At 34.0% G+C, this 23,131-nt stretch overlaps 1 protein-coding gene across 9 annotated transcripts in view; it reads right to left on the bottom strand.

Annotated features, from left to right (window-relative positions):
• Nucleotides 1–23,131, bottom strand: part of DPH6 (diphthamine biosynthesis 6) — a 215,905-nt gene that overhangs the window by 142,310 nt on the left and 50,464 nt on the right. For all 9 annotated transcript variants that reach the window (XR_014883604.1, XR_014883605.1, XR_014883606.1 and 6 more), the window contains 4 exons: nt 20,209–20,270; nt 15,059–15,153; nt 9,462–9,549; nt 636–786 (listed from right to left, as the gene is read on the bottom strand). Coding sequence is in view for 6 of the 9 variants with exons in the window: in XM_085225134.1 (XP_085081260.1) it covers nt 636–786; nt 9,462–9,549; nt 15,059–15,153; nt 20,209–20,270 (396 nt within the window). In the remaining 3 variants the exon portion in view is untranslated. The remainder of the gene's footprint in view (nt 1–635; nt 787–9,461; nt 9,550–15,058; nt 15,154–20,208; nt 20,271–23,131) is intronic.

Genomic DNA, 23,131 nt, shown 5'->3' with positions numbered 1-23,131 from the left:
GAGTAAAAGTGATGCTGTGGTACTTCAATAAGTTACCATTCTAAAAACACTAGTTTATTTTGTGTTAGTCTCAAGTTTGAGGCAATGCTAATATTAGGCATATGATTTGTTCTGCAGCTCACCTAAGGGACAGTAACTTGTTAGGGTGCTAAACTTGATCATGCACATAACACGGTGACTGTTTTTACTAATGGGACAGACACCAGTCTGTCCATGTAAGCAAGTCAAGTCATGGCATTTTATTACCCATTTTAGAGTTTCCTTTTATACTTCAGTTTAAAATGGAGTTAGGATATAGGTGCTGGCACGATGTTCTAAATAACTAATTCCTTCCACTGCAATGACAGTAATATTACAGTAATTTAATTCAGGCAAATTATAAACATTAATGTGTGAAACAAAGATAGAAAAAAATGGGTTATGTTTCTTCTGCAAAATAACTTGAGTTTTATTAACTCAGATTTATTGATTCCTACCAGAAAGCTTAATTGTAGTAGAGGACTTTTCTTTTTTTAAAGATGTGGCTATTAATGGGCACAAATTGTCTTATAGTCTTAACAGCTACACCCCGCTCCAGCAGTGCATAAAATATTCACTGTTACTTTCCCAGTGAAAGTTGCTTGCACAAAACTCACTGAAATCCAAAGAATTTTGTTTCAAAGCCTTCCAGATGATTGGACTGATATTCTGTTTTTCATCCAGTTCTGAAGAAGGTAAAATATCACTATTGTTGCAGATTACTTCACAAGAGCAGCTATTGGCCAGAAATGTATCTGAAGATTTCTCCTGCATGAGAAAAAAAAAAATATAAAATAAACCAGTAAACAGCATACCAAGCAATATGAAATCATCATATTTCAACATTCAAGCTTTCAGTTTTAATTACAAAAACCACTTCAGCTTGACAAGCACCTAAGATCAGATGAATTAATGGAAGAACAAACAGTAACAGTTTTTCCCACTGCTTAGATTGCAGAATTACCAGCATATAATATGTTCCCACTGATACATCATATAGGATCAAATTCCAGGTTTTGTAAGCAATAACAACAGATATGAGAAACAATGAAACTTGAGATAAGAGACAGGATGATATTATAATGAAGAAACACTATTCCACAACTTTGCAGGACAACTATGTTTGCCAGAAAATACAATAACTAAGAGAAAAAAGGAACAAAAGTGTTATAGTAGCAACTTGATCATTAACATTGTCAGTAAACACTTGAGATAGTGCAAAAGACTATAAGAAAAGTTTTAAAACCTTGTTAAATCTCAAGTAAATGCAACCACTGTAAGTCTAGTTCCATTCACCTCATGAAAAGACTATACATTTCATCAAACTCAAAGAGCTTAAGAATGCTCAGAATTTTGAGATAAATAAAACAAAATTTTATGAAATTTATACATCGAGTGATGTTTTGATAAGGAAGAAAAAAATTGAAAAGGAAGGTGTCTTTTTTTTTTTTTCCTAAATTCTATCCACACAGTGGACAATCTATCTAGTGGTAGTCTACATAGACTTCAGCAAAGCCTTTGATGCTGTCTCCCATAGTATTCTAGAGAAGCTGGCAGTACATGACTTAGACAAGCACACTCTTTTCTGGTTAAACTGGCTGGACAGCTGGGCTCAGAGAGTGGTGTTGAATGGAGTTAAAGCCAACTGTTGACAGGCCATGAGTGGCATTCCCCAAGGGTCAGAATCAGCACTTGTCCTGTTCAGTATCTTTATCTGATGACCTAGACTAGGAGATTGAGAACTTCCTCAGTAAGTTTGCAGATGACACCAAGTTGGGATGAAACATCAATCTTCCAGGGGGTAGAAAGGGATCCAGACAGGCAGGATAGCTGGGCTGAGGCCAATGGGATGAAGTTCAACAAAACCAAGTGCCGTGTCCTGCACTTTGGCCACAACAAACCCAAGCAATGCAATAGGCTTGTTTCCAATCTCGGTGATTCTGTGCTTCTAAATGCTTTCCTGGGCCTAGGATTAAGAAAACTACCCAGTGCACCTTTTAATGCAAAAAGCATACACTGATCAGCCTTCCAAAACACTGTGTTTACTATGCTTCCAACAAGTTGTGTGATTACAGCATACACGTGTATCTATGTTTATTTTTAGATCAACAGTCAGAACTCACTACTCTCTTCCATCTTAATTTCCAATGCAGCCTAATCTGCAGGAGATGCTGACTTTGGCATCACTAGCTTGGCAAACACTATTTGTCTTGATCTAGAAAGAAAATGAATTATGACTGAATTTGTCCATGAACCTTAAGCAAATGACACTGCATGCTGCAGCTCCAGATACTACGCAAAGATCTTCTCTTTTATATGTATCTGAGTGATGTATTTTTTTTTTTTTGCAAACTTCTGAAATAAATTCACAGAATCATGATAAAGCCTAATAAAGAACTCAAAAAGGTGACAAAGTATGAAGCCTTACGTGAGGATTAAAAACTGCTAAATACTGTTTTAGCCCACAAATTAATTGTACTGAATATGGAATTTCTATGCAAATCTCTCTGAAAAAGAACATTAATATTATACAGCAAAGCACACAAATGCATAAGTTATATGAAGTAAGGTCACCCAAAGTGTGACCCTCTGCATTCTGTTTTTAAAGAATTAGATCCAAACAAGCTGTCAAATAATGGGCTATATTAAAGGTTACTAATCAAGTCTGAATATAAAAATTTTCAGACCAGAAGTCAATTTTATATATTTTTTATTTCCATTGGAAAACAAAATATACCTAGTAGCAACTTTAATAGCTCTCTTGATATTAAGCAAAAATAATAAAAACAAAAAGGCACAAACTCATAATACTTATCAGAAGTCTGTGATGAGAGCTCAGTATTTACACTGATGTTTCACCAGTTAAGTGAAAAAGCTAAGTGAAAGTAGGGTTTTGTAAATTTTTAGGAAAGGCTATATTACAAAAAAGGTCTTTACTCTGAGAGGAAACTCAGTTCTACTGCCTCTAACAGGGCTCAAGGGGAATTTTATAAGTGCTGCAAACTCTAAAACTATGCTCTAAGAAAGGCTGATGATCTTTCATTGGACCTCATTCTATTAATTTGTCCTAGAAAAGCATGAAAGTCAGGGGGAATAATCTACCATATGTAAATCAATGGTACACGAAAGATCAAAAGAAGTCAACTAGAAGTAACATCGTAGCACAAAGATGAAAACTGGAACTTATCACAAATGCTATGTGCATACAAACATTAGAATACACAAGTTTCTAACAGCATCTACACCACTTCCCATTCACCGAATTACACCATTGACTACTGCCATCAGTTAAAATATTTTGCCATCACCTAGTGAGCACCTGACAGCCAACTAGATATTCAGTTGTGACTTACAGGATAAAAATGAAGGAACATATATCTGTAATTGAATTAGATCTCAAGTTTGATTATGCTGCAACAATCAAGATGAAGGAAATAATAAAAGTTCCACAACACAGCTCTTCACAGAAATATACATATGGTGCTAAGTTGCATCAAGTGCTGAAAGTGCTACCACATCCTTCTTACAAATGGTGCATTTTTTGAGTTAGCCACTCATGCTGGCAAAATTGTAAAGACCAGCACGAAACAAACAACTAGAACTAGTGCATGGACATTCAGAGAATACTAATGCAATATACATATCACTTGGAAATAGCCTTTGAGTATGCACAGACAATTACATGAATGACCCTATGACAATGCTGTGCTGTTTTTTGTTTGCTTGTTATTTGCTTCTGTTCCTTTTTTTATTAAAACACCTGGGTTTTAATTTCAATAACATTATATTGAATTTAAATGGTTAACAAACCATTATGAGGATAAAAATATGCTAGTAAGAAAGGGAGAAGTTCCAGCTTGCCTATGTCAGCCCTATGTTTCTTGATTTTGTTAAGCTTTACATACATACCTTCTGAGAAATCTAGAGAGGCAGATATCTTGTACAAGTATTGTTAGATATCTGTAACTTCTCTGTTACCTAACCAGGTGGATTGAATTTATGACACGATGCAACAGAATGTGAAAAAAGCACCTATTCAATTTTCAAGCCATCTGTGAAGACTGTTCTTTCAACTATGTTTCTAAACATCTTTTCTGTAAATGTGCTTCATAAAAAATTCATGGCCCTGTAGTAAGACTCAAAAACTTTATTACAACTGGTTTGGTGCAACCTATGGTACTCCTGTGTAGCACTGTAATAATAACAAATAATTCAAATGTATGACACACTACATTTTCAGATAATCCACTGTCGGATCCTTTTTTTCTAAACTTTTCAATATTTTATAAGTGATCATATCAATATTACTTCACAGATATAAATACAATCATATATGTTTACACACATACACAAGCAGCCAGTCAGCTACAAAATTTTTGTTAATTGGGAAATTACCACATTCTAGAAATTCGATGAGGTTTCTTACATACATCAAAGACTATAAAAATAATTACAGGCTACCACTGATTTCAATGGCTACAATATATCACAATGGTTCATTCAAGGATGACTCCCACAATGCTCTAAAAACATAGCTAATCCAACATATTCAACAGCAGTATAGGTGCTGAAGCAGGTGTAGGCTTCAGCAGAAGTATTAGGTGTGGAATCTGGCACAAGAAGAACAGGCTCAATTCCAGCATAAGAAGAGTTGCCTGACTATGTTGAGTAGTTATAATCAAATCTGATACAAATGTTGGTCTTTCACTGCTGTCAATAGAGAACATAATCTAAGGACATAAATCCCAAAGTTACAAGTTACAGACTTGTACAGATTTTCTTTGACTAACATTGTCATTATTAAAAAAAAAAAAAAAAAAGCTTACTATAATGACATTTTAATTAAATCTTACAGAACCTATTTTACCACATAATATTTTCATTTTACTTCACAGAAGCAATATATTTTCCCATTTGTGTAGACTGTTTCTCCCTCACCCACTGTACATTGTGATACCAAACTAATTCTGGATCAGAGCCTGCATACATGCATATGGTTAAATATATTCACATAACTCTTGTCATTGATGTAAGCACACCCAGAATGAAGTTAAGCAAATGCACGAGTGTTCCAAGATCCAAATTCTCTAGTTGAAAAAGCCTTGCAACGAGGACTCTGTCTGATACAGCTGAAATTCCATGTAGTGGTCTTTTATGAAAACAACAGATTGCCTTCTTAAAAAGCTTACATTCGCCACCATAGAAACTGGTATAAAAACCCATCACAACAAAATTCCAAAACTGAAGGTTTCCCACTAAGCAACAATGAGAATATAGCATGGTAGAGAGTTCATGAGACATAAAAGGACTGTGATAATCTGTTCTTTGCAGCTTACCTTGATAACATAACTCCTCGAAATAAATATGATGGAGACCATGTACACCTCCTTGCAGTATTTCAAGTATAGTATATAGACACATAGGAAAGAATGTCCTTTACTCTGAAGGATTTTAAAAATAATAAAGAGACTTCTCCAAAAAATCTTTTTTCAGAGAATTGGACTTAGTCTGCAACCAAATGAAGCATGAAAGAAAATCCTTGATTTACTGTCCTACTGCTTGAAATAAATCAATGTACAATGAAAATATGTCTGCAATTATTTGTTATAAAGTTTGTGAAGTTGTTACAAACCGTAATTTCCCATATTTTTACGATGCAGAAGGGAAATTAAAGGTTACCTAGGAGAAATATCATTAAGTGATGGCAAAGTATTAAAAAAATGCAACCAACAATACAGCAAAATTCCCTCCTGTGCTCCTTAACACCAATTACAAAGTCTAATCCTAAAGTCTTAGGTGGAGATGGATTAAAATAATTCTGGTAGAAGAAATTGGACAGAAACGAGCCCCAAAGTTAAATCAAATCTAAGCAACAGGATTATGATCCTTCAGTACAAAAGGTCTGTACATAGCTACCAAACACCATTCCTGATTTTTACAAATATTTTAAAAATAATCTCTAAATTAGCCTGTGAAATTGATTTGCTGATGTGTAACAGGCACAAGTGCTTGCATTTCAGAGCCATGTTCCATCCAGATACAGAGAAACGAATGAGTATCATTTCATGGTAGGTAAAAACAATGCAATATTACACGTCAAGGAAGTACAGCATTGAACACGTCGCCTTTATCTGCTGCAGGTAATCAGATTCCATTTCTTCTGCTAAGTGTAGATAGAAAGCTATGTGATTCTTTCTAATCCCAGACTAACTCTAACCTGCAGTTTGACAGCTGGTACTGTTTTATGTGTATGTATTTGTACTCACTGGGACTCAGGGAACAGAGCACTCATTATTAAATGTGACAAAGAGCAAATCTTAAAGCATGACTGGTAGTTAATATATTCACTACTATTAGCAGAAATATGCTCAGAAAGAATTATCACGTAAGAAGCTCTAGAACCTTTAATTTCTGTTTCTGATAATTCAAAACTCAAAATAGTTCAACATAGTAACAGAACAGTATGAAACGGGGCAAATACAAAGGTTTTAAAAATTCAGTTTGTTGTCAATTAAAAAAAAACTTGCAATTTTAAACAGTTATATTTTGCCCTAATTGAAAAATATTACAATTATATTTATATTGCATAAAAAATCTGATACATTTGGTTTAGAGATACGGGAAAATGCTTCAGAAATTGCTTCCCCTCAGCAAAGAATATCTTACAATTTAAATATGCAAAGTCACAGAGTTATTGGAAAAGTAAAATAGCAATGAAGCTAGGTATCTGCTTTATGTATATCACATAAAGTGACCTTTTTTTATTTTTCCACAATGAAGTAAATGAAGCAATCATGAATTTTAAGCACGAGTGTTTTATTGGCATTATTTATTCTTAATGTTTTTGTAGAATACCTTTGAAAAAAGTTTTCTTAAGCTGGTTTTTTTTTTTGCCTAACTTCTAACAATGTTCTAATAATAAAATTTAATTATCTCTTTATCTGTTTTGTTGTCACTGTTAATGAAAGAAAAAAAGAAGGTAAAAAGAAAAAAGTTTCAAATATTATACAAGAATGCATCTTGAGGTTTCACAGTAGCATATTAAATCAGAACAGTAAGCAAGATGTTATTTTCCCCCAGGCACCAGGGCTCATTTTGCTGCCAGAAACAATCTAAAACAAATTTCTACCCAAGCTCTGTAGTTAAACAAGAAGCGATTTATCTGAAGAAAATACATTCTAGAGAAGGAAAGACAGCAGAGGCTAAGGTACACTGGCATAACAAGTGCATAACAATAATAAGGTAAATTCAAAGAGTGTAAAATTAACATCTGTGGCATATAACTAAGATAAATTGAATACAAAATAAAAATTAAAAATGCATATCTCAGCTGAAATGATAACAAAACAGATGTCATGATGCTTACTGGAATTACACATCACTGTGCAGTCTATTAACAGTTTCTACAATGAGCTTACATAAGTAAGTTATACACTGTTTATTGTCATTGTTGAGAATTTTTGCTCAAATTTCAGTAATCTTTTGAAAGTCTGAAACTAAAACTGTTTTTTCTTTCCCTGCAATGATTTGTTATTGCAGGACTGGCTTTCAACCGCTGAACTACTAATTGATACTTAACATGTTCTGTATGGCATGTAAAGCGTAAATGAGTGAGAAAAAGTACAGTGCTACAGGCATATTAATCTTAAAGGCCTCTCTATCATTACACAGTTGAACTGTGCCTAGTAACATGTTGTGCTCTGAAGGACTGACTGGCTCTCCATATTCATGTCTTCTTGAAAATCTAGCTTATTTTAACACGACACAAAATTAATCTATAGCCAAAAGATTCTAATGCTCTTCCTCATGACACAGACATGGCACAAAACAGACTATTTTTCTTTTAATTCTACAAGACATTAGTTTATATACCAAAATCCAGAGTATGCCTATGTAAACCTTACTTCTCTAGGAGTGTGACAGCTTTGTCTACAAGGAATATGAAATAAGACTTATTACAATACTGCCTGAAACTGTGAGGCTTTAACCAAATCTAAAACATAAATCTAAAATAAGAAGGGGAAAAGAGCTTCCATTCAAATAAAAGTAAAAATCTTGATTCTTATATAAAATATTACACATTTTAACATAACTTGTTCCTGATTTATGTAAAGCTTTGTGTTCTTCATTTTCCCTAGCCTGCCACTTTGTAGTGATATATGATGCATTTTAGCATTAAGTTTGCCATTAGCAAGAAAAGTCAGGACCCTCAAAGAAATATTAATGTCATCAGTAGACCTCCCCACGTGTCTCCAGATTTTCAATTATTCAGCCTATTTGGGTTTGTTTCATGTAGTTAGCTGACATTCAGATTCTCCTCACATATACTTACCATTTTATATCTGAAAGAAGTCTCAAATTAGAAACAAGAAGGATAAAATTCAATTTACTTTTTATGGGAACAGCAAGGTTACCAAAGAAGAAAAAAAGTACAGATTTTATCTATATGGAATGATAACATTAGAAAAGGTATTATGCATAGGAAAAAAAAAAAAAAAAAAGAAACATCCCTCAAGAGAGATGAGATGTAAATGAAAACTATAATAATTGTAATAACATTCGGTAACAATCTCTTCAACCAGAAGAGGTTCAGTGATTGGTAAAGCATAGAAAGAAATGGGAAAAACTGTAAAAAGATGACTGCAGTAGTGGCAGGAAGATCATCTTCAACAAAGTTGAAGCACTTAAAAATGTTAAGGAGTAAGAAAAACATATTTTACATGCAAAATAATGAAGGGAAAAATAGAAGAGTGTATACAGATATGAATAGGTATATATAACAAAAACTAGGAAAAGTACTTTCTCATCTGACTTTCTTAGCTCACATATAAGTTTGCAATATCTAAATCACAGGAGCTCCTATTCTTGTTCTCCATATTCCATTGAATCAGGAACTATTGAGGGAATCCCTGTTAATTACTGACAGTTCTTTCAAGCTCATTGATCAGGATATCTTTTCAACAATGTTTTAAAGTCAATCATTAGATGTAACTTCTATACAGAAAAGATTAAACAATCAGCAAGTTTAATACTAGAGCACCAGGAGTTCAGGTTTTAGAATCATCCATTCCGCAGCAGAAACAGCATAAAGAGATCCAAGCAAATCAACACTGCTCATACAGTTCCTAGTACAGATGCATTCTACTCTGTGTCTGGCTGTATGATGCGGGTCTACTTGACTGCACCATGCTGGTTGAATATCTTAAGTTTTCAAAACGAAAAAAATGCTACACAGATATACTACCTTCATTCATTCATTCAACAAGCAAGCATTTATATTGAGTTTTTCATATGTCATGTTCTGAAATCCAACTAAATATATACATCTTTATTTCAAAGAACACAAAATAAGAAGATGTAACTTACCTTCAAACTATGACAATGCAACACAAAAAAACCATGCATATAGCTTTAAAGGAAGGTTACATTTGGAATTTACTTGCCTTATTCTCCAGGTGCATTTTCAGAAAATGAAGGTAGGCCACAGGTGCAAATGCATCAGCTGAATGCATAACCACTTCTGCCGAATCTCTGAAATGCAGTTATCAGAATCATATATATATATCAATGCACAATTTAACATATTGACAGTGCTTACTCACTGTGTAAAAGACTGCAAGATGACCAGTTGAGAATCTTTTTTTTTTTAAAAAAAAACAATGAAGAAAGTTTTTGCCATATAAAATTGTTCTGTTGAACATCACACTATCTTCACTAATTTTCAAAAGAAATAATTTATACTCCCAGATCAGAATAAAGACATTTAGCTAGATATAGCCTATGCAATCATAATTGACATTATATTTTGCATTCCAGAGACTAGTAAGTCATGCAATCTTTTCATTTTATCAATGTGAGATTTTTAAAAGTCTATTTTTCATCATTAATGCTCCTGGGACTAGTTCTTGAAGTATTAACACCATGCAATATTTCATGCTGAGAAATTGACTGATTTGACCATCTTGCATCTTATACTGAAGACTACTAGACACAACTTTTTAATGCCAAATGTGTTGCTAGCAATGATAGGCTTACTGTGTGCTGATTCAAATTAGTTAATTGTAGCTTTTATTTTTACAGACACAATCTGTCATGTTTTGATTCAAAAGAGGCTTTATCTGTTCTATCCATCTGCATGGTTTTACTACTTAAGCAAAAGGTAACTCTAGGAAATAAACATCAGAAAGTGAGAATCTCAGATGCCTTACAAGAAAACTTGAAAATTCCTATAAGAAAAGCTGAAGACATACAGATAATTTTCTTGAAATCACAGTGCTGTTAAAACTTCACAGTATTCATATAAGTTTGGCCTGAGGATTCCAAGCAGGATTTCTAGCAATGATACATGCATACTGGAAACAGCTGAAAGTGCCCAGATTCCACTGACTTAATGAAAGTGTAAAATTAACAGAAATATCTGCTTTTCAAAATGTGGCTTAGGATTTAAAATCAAAACTCCTTAATGCAATCACCATCACTATATTGTACAATATACCTTTAGCATAAAAAATTCTATTTCACTTTTAATAAGCTTTTAATTTCTTGATTATCAATTCTATAGCTTCATTCTTGAGAGTTATTATCAAGACTTTTAAGATTGAAATATCACATTCTTTTATGACGTCTTAAAGATAGTCCCTTAAGATTAAAGTAACTCTTTTCAAATGGTCATAGTGCCTACTAATTCAAATAGGAATTTTTTAAATGGGTAGAATATCACTTGGGAAATTTTTACTAGTAGGAGCACGTTGATAGAAATCATAAAAACATATTTTGAGATAGCAATGATATCTGCTATCTGTGTGTCTCCAGTGTCTGAGGATAATTTCTCAATAAACTCTGCTTGTTATTGAAGGAAACAACAGCAATGGGGAAGTCTGGTACTACTGAATGATGCAGTAGTTACTTGAAATTTCAGAAAAGCTTATATCCAAAGTGAAAAAATAATATTTTAGGGTTGTACATTGTACAATTTTGTACAATTTAAATGTCTAGTAACTTTTAAAAAATACTTAATAATTACTAAATAAGTATAGTTCTAAAAAATACTTTTACAAAGTAAAAGAAGCTGTATCCCCACATGTACCAATTCAACAGTGCAGCATGCATGCTAACCACTGATGCTTGTGCTAGTAGTTCTATAACTGTGGAAGTTTTTAGATCTTATCTGTTGCTCAAGAAACAGTAACATTTCCTCTAAGAACGAAATGCATTCCTGAAACAGACAGTTAACACATGGATGGCACCATAGTAGGTATTTGGTTTAAAATGCTAATATTTCTTGATTGATGGCTCCAAATAGGTAGATTATGTGGTTCTGAAAATAGTATTACAACATATATAAAATAAAATATACTTCTCCAATTAAATCATTTTGTCAGTCTCTCAGAACATACATCTTTGTTTTAACTGATAAAATGCACTGTATTGTTCAATACTAAACATAACAAATAGGTGGAAACTATAAGAGTTTTGTTATCAATAAGAAGTCATCAATTCAAAACATAGGAAGTCCTTAACTTGGACATTATGTATAGCTTAGGAGATAGTAAAAGAAGTAAATAATTAAACATCAATAGCAGAAAGCTTAAAATATAAAAATAGTCACTTGAGGGTTTCTGAAATTTGTAAGAGAAGTCCGTCTCATACTGAAAGTCATAATTTTCCTTAGGAACATAATTACATTTTGACAGAAAAAGATCAATTTTGTTAAGGAACATTTTCAGAAGACTTTAGAAAACAACAAAAATAATAGTTTGAAAAACTGTCCTAATTGTCTGATCCCCCAAATCACCTTGAATACCTGGGAAATTACTTTAAAACAGAGAATAATATTTTCATAAAACAAATCCAAGTTAGGGCAAGTCTTCTTTGTCATTTTTTTTCCTCAAGTTTACATATTTAGTTTTGATTCTAAACATAATCACAGGGCTAATGATAAAACAATCAGTGTAAAATTATACTTCCAAAACATTTTCAACATATCAATTTAACTTAGAAAGAAAACAAATTGAACCATTCTTTATTCCATACATACTAATGGGCCTTTATCATAACATTAGACATTAGATGGCCCTCACATAGACAAGAACTATACGATTTCTGGAGGTGTCAATCAATTGCACTATAAATTTGAGTAAAACCAGATAAAACCCATCTGACTCCTAGTTGAGTATTTCTATTGTAAGATCTTTGTTTCTCTACTATATATTGTTTTTTTTTTCAAATATTTTAGTCAATTTGGCATGCTTGATTTGTGAGGCATGTCTTTAAATGAAGATTGAATGGTTTTGCAAGACTGAATTTAATATTCAAAAGCAAAATTAACCACATATTCTTACATTAAAACAACTCCCACTTCTCCATAACTGACATATAAAGGTTATTTTCTTCCTGATAGAGCAGATTTCCTTTTTCAAAGATGACAACGTGAAAACACAGTCACAAGTTACATGTGACAAAAGCAGTAACCAGTGAAAATGCTACCCAAAAGTAACATTGTAAATTATGGGCATGTTAGATAAGGTTTTGATGTGGGAGGATGCAGGGGTGCCCTCTGTGAGAACTGAACTGTCCCCAGTTCCAGCTGCCGCCAAAAGGGACCCTATTACCGGCCAAAGCTGAGCCTATTAGCTACACAAGTAGCACCTCTGAATAACTCATTTAAGAAAGGATAAAAAAAATGCTGAACAGCAGCTGTGAGAGAGGAGTGAAAAAAGACATGTGAGAAAAACAGCCCTGCAGCCACCAAGATCAGCACAGAAGGAGGTCAGAAAGTGCTTCAGGTGCAGAACAGAAGTACCCTGTAAGCTCACAGTGGAGCAGGTTGCTCCCCTGCAGCTCCAGAGACAGCAGACAGGGCAAATCTCGACGTACAGACCATACAGATGAGTCTGTGGAGGAGCAGTTTGATGTGGCCTGAGAAAGGCCATAGCTTGTGGAGAGCCAAAGCAGGAGTAGGTTCTTGGCTGAAGCTGCAACCTATTAATTTTAATTGAGCAGCTCACTGGAGCAGTTCATTACCCTTTCCCAAATCAAGACTGTTTTGCCCATGATGGTCTCGACTAAGCCATCCTTCCGCCCTTATCTTGACTCATAAGCTTTTGCACTTTAATTTTTTCCCCTGCAAAGTGAGAGTGTAGCTTGGTGAGCATTTGCCAGCCAGCCAAAATTAATACACTGTAACTGTTATTTAGGAAAGAATCATCTCCTGTGTCTTCCACAGAAACTTACACTAACAAAATGTTTCTAAGGAATTTAGGAACCTTGAAAAAATTTGTTCAGATTTCAACCTCTAGCTTGTAATTCTTACAATGCCATTTAAGCTTAAAAATAATATCAGGATGTGAATCACAACCATAGCTATTTAAACATCTGGAAACTACCAGCTTAACAACATGATTACACTGTTTTGATTCACCCCATGAATATGAAAAACAAAAATAAAAATTAAGTAAAGCTGTAAAAATAACTCATAAATAACAAATGATTATAAACAACATTTAATGAAAAAGAAACTACAAATATTATTGTAAAAGCTCACAAGGTAATAGATTTTTACACAAATGGTTCTTAACAGGTATGCTTTTATGACAAAGTAGGAGAGAGCTAAGCAGTCCTAATTAAGCCTGAGAAACAAGATGTCAGTGTAGCTATTCAGTTTTGACTATAGAAATGTATATTTAGAACTAGCTTGAGTAACTGTTTATTTCAGGTGTGCAAAGAGATCTTTCCAAAGGAACACTGGGGAACTGTATATCCAATTCTAATGGAATACCCAGATTTAATCTGAAACCAAATATAGTTAATAATGTAAACAATAAACTAAACAAATTTAAGCCAAAAACTTACACAAGTGTATTTCACTTATCAGTTATAACCTAGCTACCCATCTTCTAAAGTATACACTTTGTTGCAAGTGTTGCAATGCAAACACTGAACTGGCCACAACTGGTAATGGGTAGTATTTCTCAAACAAAATGACAGTTTCTCAGAATTCTGTCTCTGACACCCACTGGAATTGATGAGACTTTATCACTTCAGTAAAAATCGTATGAGACGTTAAATGTAAAAATGAATATCTCCAGACTCAAATTATCTAGTTTTTTAGTTGATTACATGGGACATATCATGCAGTCAACCAATATTTCAGCTCAGCAGACTTCCACTATAGCAGCTTCTAAACCTTTTCACATTTTATCTATTGCTCTTCCTCTCTCTGTAATGAAACAGTCTAACAGTTTCTGGTTCTCTGCTCTATACAGATATCAGTGGTATGGAAAAATGAAACAAATAGATCTTCACTGTGGAAGCTTTACCATATATGCACAATAATCCTGACCTTCCATAAGACGACCATCATCAATACATGATTACTAATCTGTTTACTTGGCTAAGAAAAGGAACATCAGTTGAAACATCTCACTCAAAGCAAACAGACTTAGCTATTTAACAGACTAACAAGAAACTTACAACAAGAGTCAAACATTATTCATATCCACACAGATTTTAGCAATTTATGTCAAAAGAATAAGCTACTCAGTAAATACTAGATGGATTCATCCTATGGTTGTATTTAAAATATCCTCTAATAATGGAAGAAAAATGTTTTCGTTATCGTTCTAAGCTGCTAAACTTACACACACTCACTTGCGCACACACACACGGAGTTAATGGAACCCACAGGCTACTGATGTGGCAGTTTATCAAATGTAGCTGTAATGAAAGATAAATATTACAGGCAATTCACACTTCATGAAAGGATAAAAGTGTCAGTGTGCAGGTACCAGTTTTACTGCAGGCCATAATCAGCAAGTAAACGAAAGTGCAAATGTCTAAGAAGTTTATAGCTTTCTATGAAGGCCTCGTCTTGTCAGGTATTGATTTAGGTTTTCAGAGAACTTGGCCAGTGTTAAACAAAGTGAGTGTTTGTGATCTTAGAGGATGTGTTTTTCACTCTGCCAACAGAAGCTGCCTCAAGCTAAATGTGAAAATACTCTCACTGCTTTAGTATCAGGAAATGGAAGAAACTGTTCCTTACACAACTATTTTCTTCTTAAATAGAGGGCAGTCCAGAGTGAATGTTTCATATTCTCCACCTTCTCCGCAAATGTGGACACCATATTTCTCAGAAACCTAACACAAAAGGAAAATTTAAACATACAGGTATTACAATAAAGTACTTAAATAGATTTTGCTGATAAATTCAGTGTGTACCTTCTAAAAGACCACTCATTAAAATAATAAAAAAACCTCAAGTATCACACAAAAGATTCTTGATTTCTTTGTATTGTGTATCACAATGATCTATGAAATACCACTGTGTTATATTTTAAGTTGAATTGGTACTGCAGTATTCAGATAAACAAATCAAATCCTAATTATTCTTCCACAAGAGACTAGAAAGTTTGTTCAGGCACATGAATCTGGTTCTCTCCCCCTTTGGCATAGATAGTTCACTTCTGTGAGAAGCTTGTACTGTAAATCAATACAAGATGTAGCACTTTACATAGCAGTGTACAACAAATAAAATTTCTGGCAACAGAGTTAACAGTTGTTTTCATACTTTTGTAAATAACTATCTTGTTCTCAAAAATTCTCATAAATTGAACTTTCCAAGTCAAAAGCAAAAAGCAAAAGCAAAAACTGAAGAGGTAGCAATGTGTCGCTTCCATTCCAAGTCATACTAAGTATGGTCTCTAAGTTGATATATTTATAAATATTCCTGAAGCTCTGGGAATTACACTAAAACAAATAATTACATAATTCAGTAAATTTCAAATAAGAGACATGATTAACATCAGTGACTGTGGAGCATGAACCAAAGTTCATTTGTCTGAGTAAGAAAAATGCAATTGCTAAACAGTTCATTGTAATTCTACATTTACTGTGTCAGTAGGTAGTAATCAGGCAACTGCATCATGCTCTGAGCACAGACCCCCCCCACACCCCTATTTCCCTGCAGGAAAAATTCTGATCCTGGTTATATCACATTTATTTAAATTCAGTTAGTTAAACAAAAGGCCTAAGTCCTCTTCAATTTTTTTCTATTATTGAAGGAAAGGATAACAATCTGAGAAAACAATACCTTGATAATACTTTACATGACCTTGTGGCTCAAGGGTTCTTGTAGGGGAAAATCTAAGTCTCCTTTGTAAGAAATGTTAAATCATTTTTTTTTTATGTATTACTATTGGAGACATTTTTCATTTTCCCTTAAATATTTTCTTAAAAAGAAAATGAACAGAAGAAAACCTTTAATCAAATGCTCTTCATAAATTACACTTCTGACACAAGAAAGAAAGTATTCTGTCAACAATAGCAAAAAGATTTCTACAGGACAAATACATCAAGAATAATTAATGTTGATGAAATAAGAATGGACAATCTACAAAACACTTAGTCAAAACCTTTTATTCTTCTTCTTGGAGCTTCCATAAAATAAATAAATAAATGAAGCCCTCTAAACAAAATCATAATATAAAATGAAGAAGAGAAACCTGGACAAGATCATTCTAACAGTAACTTTTTCCATTGTGAGAAGTCACTTTTAAAATTGGTAGTTCTGCTTGTAAATATTAGTACCTGTAATAATTAGAGGCAATACCAAATACTCAAAAAGTGAAAGACAGTTTATTATGTTTGTGGTGGAAAATCCTTTTTTTCAGTGTTACTGGCTTTAAGATCATGCTTGTCAGCAATTACACTGGGTGCTAAAGAGTTTTGCAGTTCCCACTAATGTCAACAGGAATTGAGGACATTCAACAGCTCTTACAGAACACACATTTAATGTGCATTTCACAAGTGAGTAGTATTTTAAAGATGTTATCAATGACAACAGAAACTTCTCTTCTAATCATTTAGAACACTAACATTTTTTAAAGACTAATATATTTTGTCTTGCAAGCTATAAGCTATATTCATAATGATACAACATAGATTCTAATCTAAACTTTGTGATTGCTAGAACTGGTCTCAAATGAGCCAGAAAATTAAAAATTACACAACTAAATATACAAGTCCAATTCAAATTCTATAAGAAATATATGAAGAAATTAACTTCCAGGCTATTCATCTTAACTCAAATACAACACCAGACAAAGGGTGTATAAAAGAAGAATCCAAACTTTACCAAAGAATGTCCCCTTCTAACTTTAGGTACCACAGACAAGGAGAAAAGCTGACTTTGTGACTGAAGTTGAGTAATATAAGATAGAATATATGAATTCCAGTGTTTCCTGTCCAAGCGTAGACTTTTTTCCCAAGTCAGAAATTCTACATAACTATAGAAATGCTCTTTACATCCAGAATTACTCATCAAGTTATAAGGCAGCATGCAAAGGACTAAAAAATTATTTCTATTAATAGGGACAGAAGTATAGACAAATATTACCATGATATACATTTAGCATTCTATTATTAAATTCCAAGGAGAGGATGAACAGCCTTAGAGATTTGGCAGGTTGCCAAAAATACTTCAGTGTAAAAAGCTAGGGCTCCTGGTATGCAACATAGTCATACAAAAAAAAAAAAAAAAAAAAAAAAAAAAAAAAAAAAAAAATTAGTAATTATGTAGCAACATTCCTCAATAATTATGGTCTTATAATTTAGAAAAAAATTCAGGAACTTTCCTTGCCATTGTCCTGAACAATACTCATGATAAAAACATAGATAGCAGATCATTATTGTACTTACAAACTCAACCTCCTGTATGTAATGAGAAAAATATTGCAAATCTAATTTAAAGTTCTTCCCACCTAGTACTTTACTTTTTTTTCCCCAGTCAGTACAATCAGAAGACTGAAAATTTAGGCAGCAATTTATTTCTCCCCGAAGTTAAGTAATTCCATGAATGAAATCAGAGCTCTTTTTCTCTCTTAATTAGCACTGACACTGATCAGAACAATAGAATTTGTTTCTCCTCCTTCCTGTAAACTGTATACACCTCGCTCTCACATTCTGTCTACCAGGCTTTCTGATGTTGAAGACTTCATTGGGTTGCATAGTAGTTTTTCAAATCAGAAACCTCTGCAGTTTATAGTTACTGATTTGTTTTTATCACTTCTTAAATCCAACTAAGCATCCAGAAAAGGCAATTTACTTGTACTTTGACTTTCATAGCATGCACATGCAGAGGAAACTGCTACACGCACAGGGATCAGTTCTGCAGTCTCCTTGACAATGACCCAATAAGCAGTTACAAATACTCAGCCCATGAGCTCTACACTTTTCTTCCCAAAGCCCTCCTTCATTCAACTGGGAGTTGGCAGTGAGCAAAACTATACTCTAAAAAGCGAAGGAAGAATAGTAATGATTACTTTTTCTCCCCCCACCCCCAAAACAGGTGATGCACCATGCAGTTTCTCACCATTTGTTGACTGCTGGCCAGCCAGTACCCAAGTAGCAGCTGCCCCCTTAACTCCCCACAGCTTTATTGTTCATCATGATGCCATATGATATGGCACATTCCTTTGGCCAGTTTGAGTCATGTGTCCTAGTTCTGTCATCTCCCAGCTCCTTCTAGTCCCCTTGCTGGCAAGGCAGGTGAGGTTCAGATTGGGTATTAGGAAAAGGTACTTCACTAGAGGGTGCTCAGGCACTGAAAAAGGCATCCCAGGGCAGTGGGTAAGACATCAAGCTGCCAGAGTTAAAGAAGCATTTGGACAACGCTCTCAGAAATAGGGTCTGGATTTTGGGTGGTCCTGTGTGGAGCTAGGAGTTGGACTTGATGATCCTCGTGGGCCCTTCCAACCAATTCCAACCAATTCTAAAACCCTATGAGTCTTTGGCTATTTACAGCATCTGCTCAGCAATTACTAAAAGATCACTGTTTTATCAAACTTGTCTTTCTCCTGAAGTCAGGAGCAGACATTATGAATAAAATCAACTCTGTCTCAGTTTAAACCTGGACAGGGTTGTTAATTTGCTTGAGAACAACAAAAGAATAAGCTCATTTTGTCACAGACAACATACAAAACCACACTTTCAGGACAGTTATTCTCAGATTGTACATAGCTCAATGTTTGATTCTTCTACTTCAAACTCAAAGACAACGTACAAAATCTGGTCTTTTTATTCTTAGTTATACACCCTGTTCTTTAAGTAAATGTACTAGCTCCATTTATAACGGCATGAGTTTCAATAGGGCCAAGTGTCAGGTCCTGCATTTTGGTCACAACTCCAGGCAACCCTACAGGCTTGGGGAGGTGTGGCTGGAAAGCTGCCTGATGGAAAGGGACCTTGGTGTTCTGATGGACAGTCAGCTGAACATGAGCCAGCAGTGTGCCCTGGTGGCCAAGAAGGCCAATGGCATCCTGGCTTGTATCAAGAATGGTGTGGTGAGCAGGACTAGGGAAGTCATCCTGTCCCTGTACTCGGCATTGGTGAGGCCTCACCTCGAATACTGTGTTCAGTTTTGGGCATTTCAGTACAGAAAGGACATGGAGTCACTGGAGCAGGTCCAGAGAAGGGCAACGAGGCTAGTGAAGGGCTTGGAAAATCAGCCCTTTGAGGGGAGGCTGAGGGAGCTGGGGCTGTTTAGTCTGGGGAAGAGGTGGCTGAGGGGAGACCTTATTACTCTCTTCCAGTACCTGAAAGGTGCTTATAGTGAGAGTGGGGTAGGTCTCTTCTCACTGGTGACAGGTGACAAGACAAGGGGAAATGACCTCAAGGTAAGTTTAGGTTGGACGTTAGGAAACACTCTTTACAGAAAGGGTGGTTAAACATTGGAATAGGCTCCCCAGGGAGGTGGTTGAGTCAGTGTCCTTGGATATGTTTAAGAGCCGTTTGGATGTGGTGCTCGGAGATATGATTTAGAAGAGGGTTGTTAGAGTTAGGGTACTAAGGTTAGGCTGCAGTTGGACTTGATGATCCTTGAGGTCCCTTCCAACCTGAGTAATTCTATGATTCTATGATAAGCATTTACATGCTGTGATGACTACGTACTCCCCTGGACAGAATTTAGTATATGCTCAAGTATATGCTCTTACTTAAATTTGAAAGGCCCTTCTGTATGCATTCAGACTACATAAAATGATATAAAACGTTCAGATGGTGACAGTTACAGAGAAATTTTATATCACATATGATCTTGTCACATTCATTACTTGCTGTTAATTTTTCTGACTTTCTAAAGTATCGCACTCAAATTATACTTTGCCTATGAGTATTTTTTCAGTAATATAGTAATACCTCCAAAAGATAAGGCTCCATTTGATCCAATGTTTTTCCAAGATGCTTATCTGGATCTAAACCTGAAAAAAAGAAAGAAAAAAAAAAAAAAAAGAGTTAATATGTTTTATGAAGTAATGATATGACTTTTTTTTTTTAATGTAGCTCGTCTATCACAGAAATTGTCCCACTGTATCTAAAAAAAGTTCTATCCTAAAGAAAACCTACTTTGTCAGAATTCTTTCATCCCCATCGGGCAAAATGTTTTCATTTCATTCATCATGCTCATGATGAACAAGGCCAATTATTTTTGTACTGCATGCCAACTAGATAAGCTGTTGTTTTCCTTCCCTTTCAATAACTAGCAAAGTAAACACATAGGTTCACAGTAATAGATAATCTACACAGAAATTACCTTCTCACCTCAGAAGTTCAGTTGGAAACTAGAGTTTCCTTTCTACATATATGTTAAATTAAAATACAAGTTATTGTAGTTTCTGTAAGAGATATGTTAAATTATTGGAAAAGAAAAACTTTTCCTTAAAAAAAAAAAAAAAAAAAAACTTCTCATACATGTCTCACAAAAAAAGGCAAGAATTAGAAAGGCCGATGCAGCACGAAATATTCTGTAAGATGTCTATGTATTGATTTATTTTTCCTAGACAAAAAAAAGTAAGCTTTATTAGCATCTGATAGTACCAATACCTTGCCTCTCTGCATTCCTTTCCTGGCTTTTTGCCTTTATGAGTTTTGCCAGCTTAGGGCTGCTACATGGTCACATCTCAAGAATAAAACAAATAATTGGCAGTAATCAGCACTGGGATAACAAAAAAAAAAAAAAAAAACAGGAAAAAACTATTTCAAGAGCTGGCATACTCATCAATGAGTAATCAAATTAATATTCTAGTAAGATTTGAGAGTAAGTGGTCAAAAGGTCTTAACATTCAAAGAAAGAAAAACAGAATGATGACTTCTAAAAGTGAAAGTACACCGGAAAGTTTTCAGTGATCACATTTCCTAGTACTCATCCCAATACTCGTCTATTTCTTCCTAGAATACTACTTTATATAATAATGGTATCATCAAAGAGCTGCCAGCAGAATGTCTCAATTTAGAAGTAATTTCTAAAGCATGTTCCTTGCAAATCACTTTAGCTCACTGATAATAGAAGTTGTTATATAAATATATGGTTTACTATTATATAAAGTCTTTGCTGAATTCAAATACTGATATGCCTTTTAATATTTACAATGATGTTCTTGATATATTTAAATTTCAGTGAAACTAAATTAACAAGATAGAGTGAATGAGATTTCAAAACATAGAATTTTTTAAATATTTCATTAAAGTGCATTAAAAATTCCCTTACTATTTGAGGAGACACTTTACAAACTGCTTAATAATTAAAAAGAAGAAGGACAGTTTTTCCACCTCTGTTCTGTCTTGGTAGTGATTTACCACTCTTTATTAATACACTGAAAATGTTCATTGCTACATAGAAGATAATGATCGTTTATGCTTGTGAAAATCAATTCAAGATAACTTCATTTCAATATACTTACTTTGCTCTGAAAAGCTTTTTTTTCTTTTTTTTTTAAATACATTTCAAAATCACATAATTGTCCATAGTGTATAATTAGGCCAATAGAGCATATTTCTAGCAGGTTATATTTGTTAATCTGCCATATAAAAGATAATGGAGCAAAAAGTCAAATAAAGGAAATGTTCATTAAAAATTACCTTTATTCTCAAAATGTACACTACTTCTACGTATACATTCGTACATGCATTATGAGATGAGGCTACAAGCACTGATTAACTCCAAACTGGGTATTGGTTTGTCCCTAAGATTCGGGATGAATATTTTTAAATTATTTACAAGATCAACAGCATACAGTCTTCAGTTTAAAAATATCTTATATCATCTTCTTTTAATAGGTATGAGTTTGCTTGTCCGCTGTTTTTAAACTTCTTACAATAATTTAGCTGGAGAACATTTTCTCCAGAGGAAATTTACTCCTCAACTTTAATGATCATGAAGCACATCCAGATATCATGACCACTTAATTAAATGTAGAATATATGCATTTATGGTTTACATTGTGGTGAAAGCTTATGTGGCCTACAGTAAACAATTGCAATGACTCTGTTGATGTCTTCCAATGACCACAAGCTTAATATCATGTCCTCGAATTTAATGGAACAGGTGTGAGTAGCATACTATAATACTCATTGCACAATACTAGATTAACATTCTCCATTAATATCACTACTTTTCCAAGATAGTCAGTCCCTCTCCTTCATAAAACTATTCATTTAAATTTAAACTAAAATCTCATTTCAAACAAGTCAGAAAGGAAAGTTGTTAAATCCAGACACACTAATATATTATTTCTCTCACAATCTCTGATTTTCTGAATACTCCTCTATTGTTTTGCTCCCATTTAATAAATCATAACAAGTAAAAAGAAACTATTATACAAATATTACAGAAAATGCAAACTAATTGCCTGCGTACAGATAGTTTGTAAACTCTACAATCATTATTATCCGTACTTACATGAAAATCTATAGAAGTGCAATGTAACCTTTCTCTTTCTTAATAGTATTCTACTTTCTGGGTGGCTTGTCTTTATTTTGAAAAGTATCTTTTCCTTTAGTTTTTACTAAGTTTGCATTGTGAGAAAATAATCTGCTAAAGACATCAAGAATCAATATAACCAGTAGCTCGCAGAATCAGTAATCCAAATTCAAATTGCAAATAATGGTGTACATACATGGTGTACGCTTACTGCTCTAGTAAAATACATTATCATACTTACAAACCATATTTAACAAGCAGTTAATAAACATTGGTCAGTCTGAAGATGCCTCCCATTTACTTCCATGGAAACTACAACAGATACCAAGAGCACAAGAATACTATTTGATAGAGCAAATTCTC

Source organism: Meleagris gallopavo, chromosome 5, assembly GCF_905368555.1.
Source record: "Meleagris gallopavo chromosome 5, MGAL_WU_HG_1.1, whole genome shotgun sequence".
Lineage (NCBI taxonomy): Eukaryota > Metazoa > Chordata > Aves > Galliformes > Phasianidae > Meleagris > Meleagris gallopavo.
Note: the sequence above shows the minus strand (reverse complement) of the source record. Positions and strands in the feature narration are given on the sequence as shown.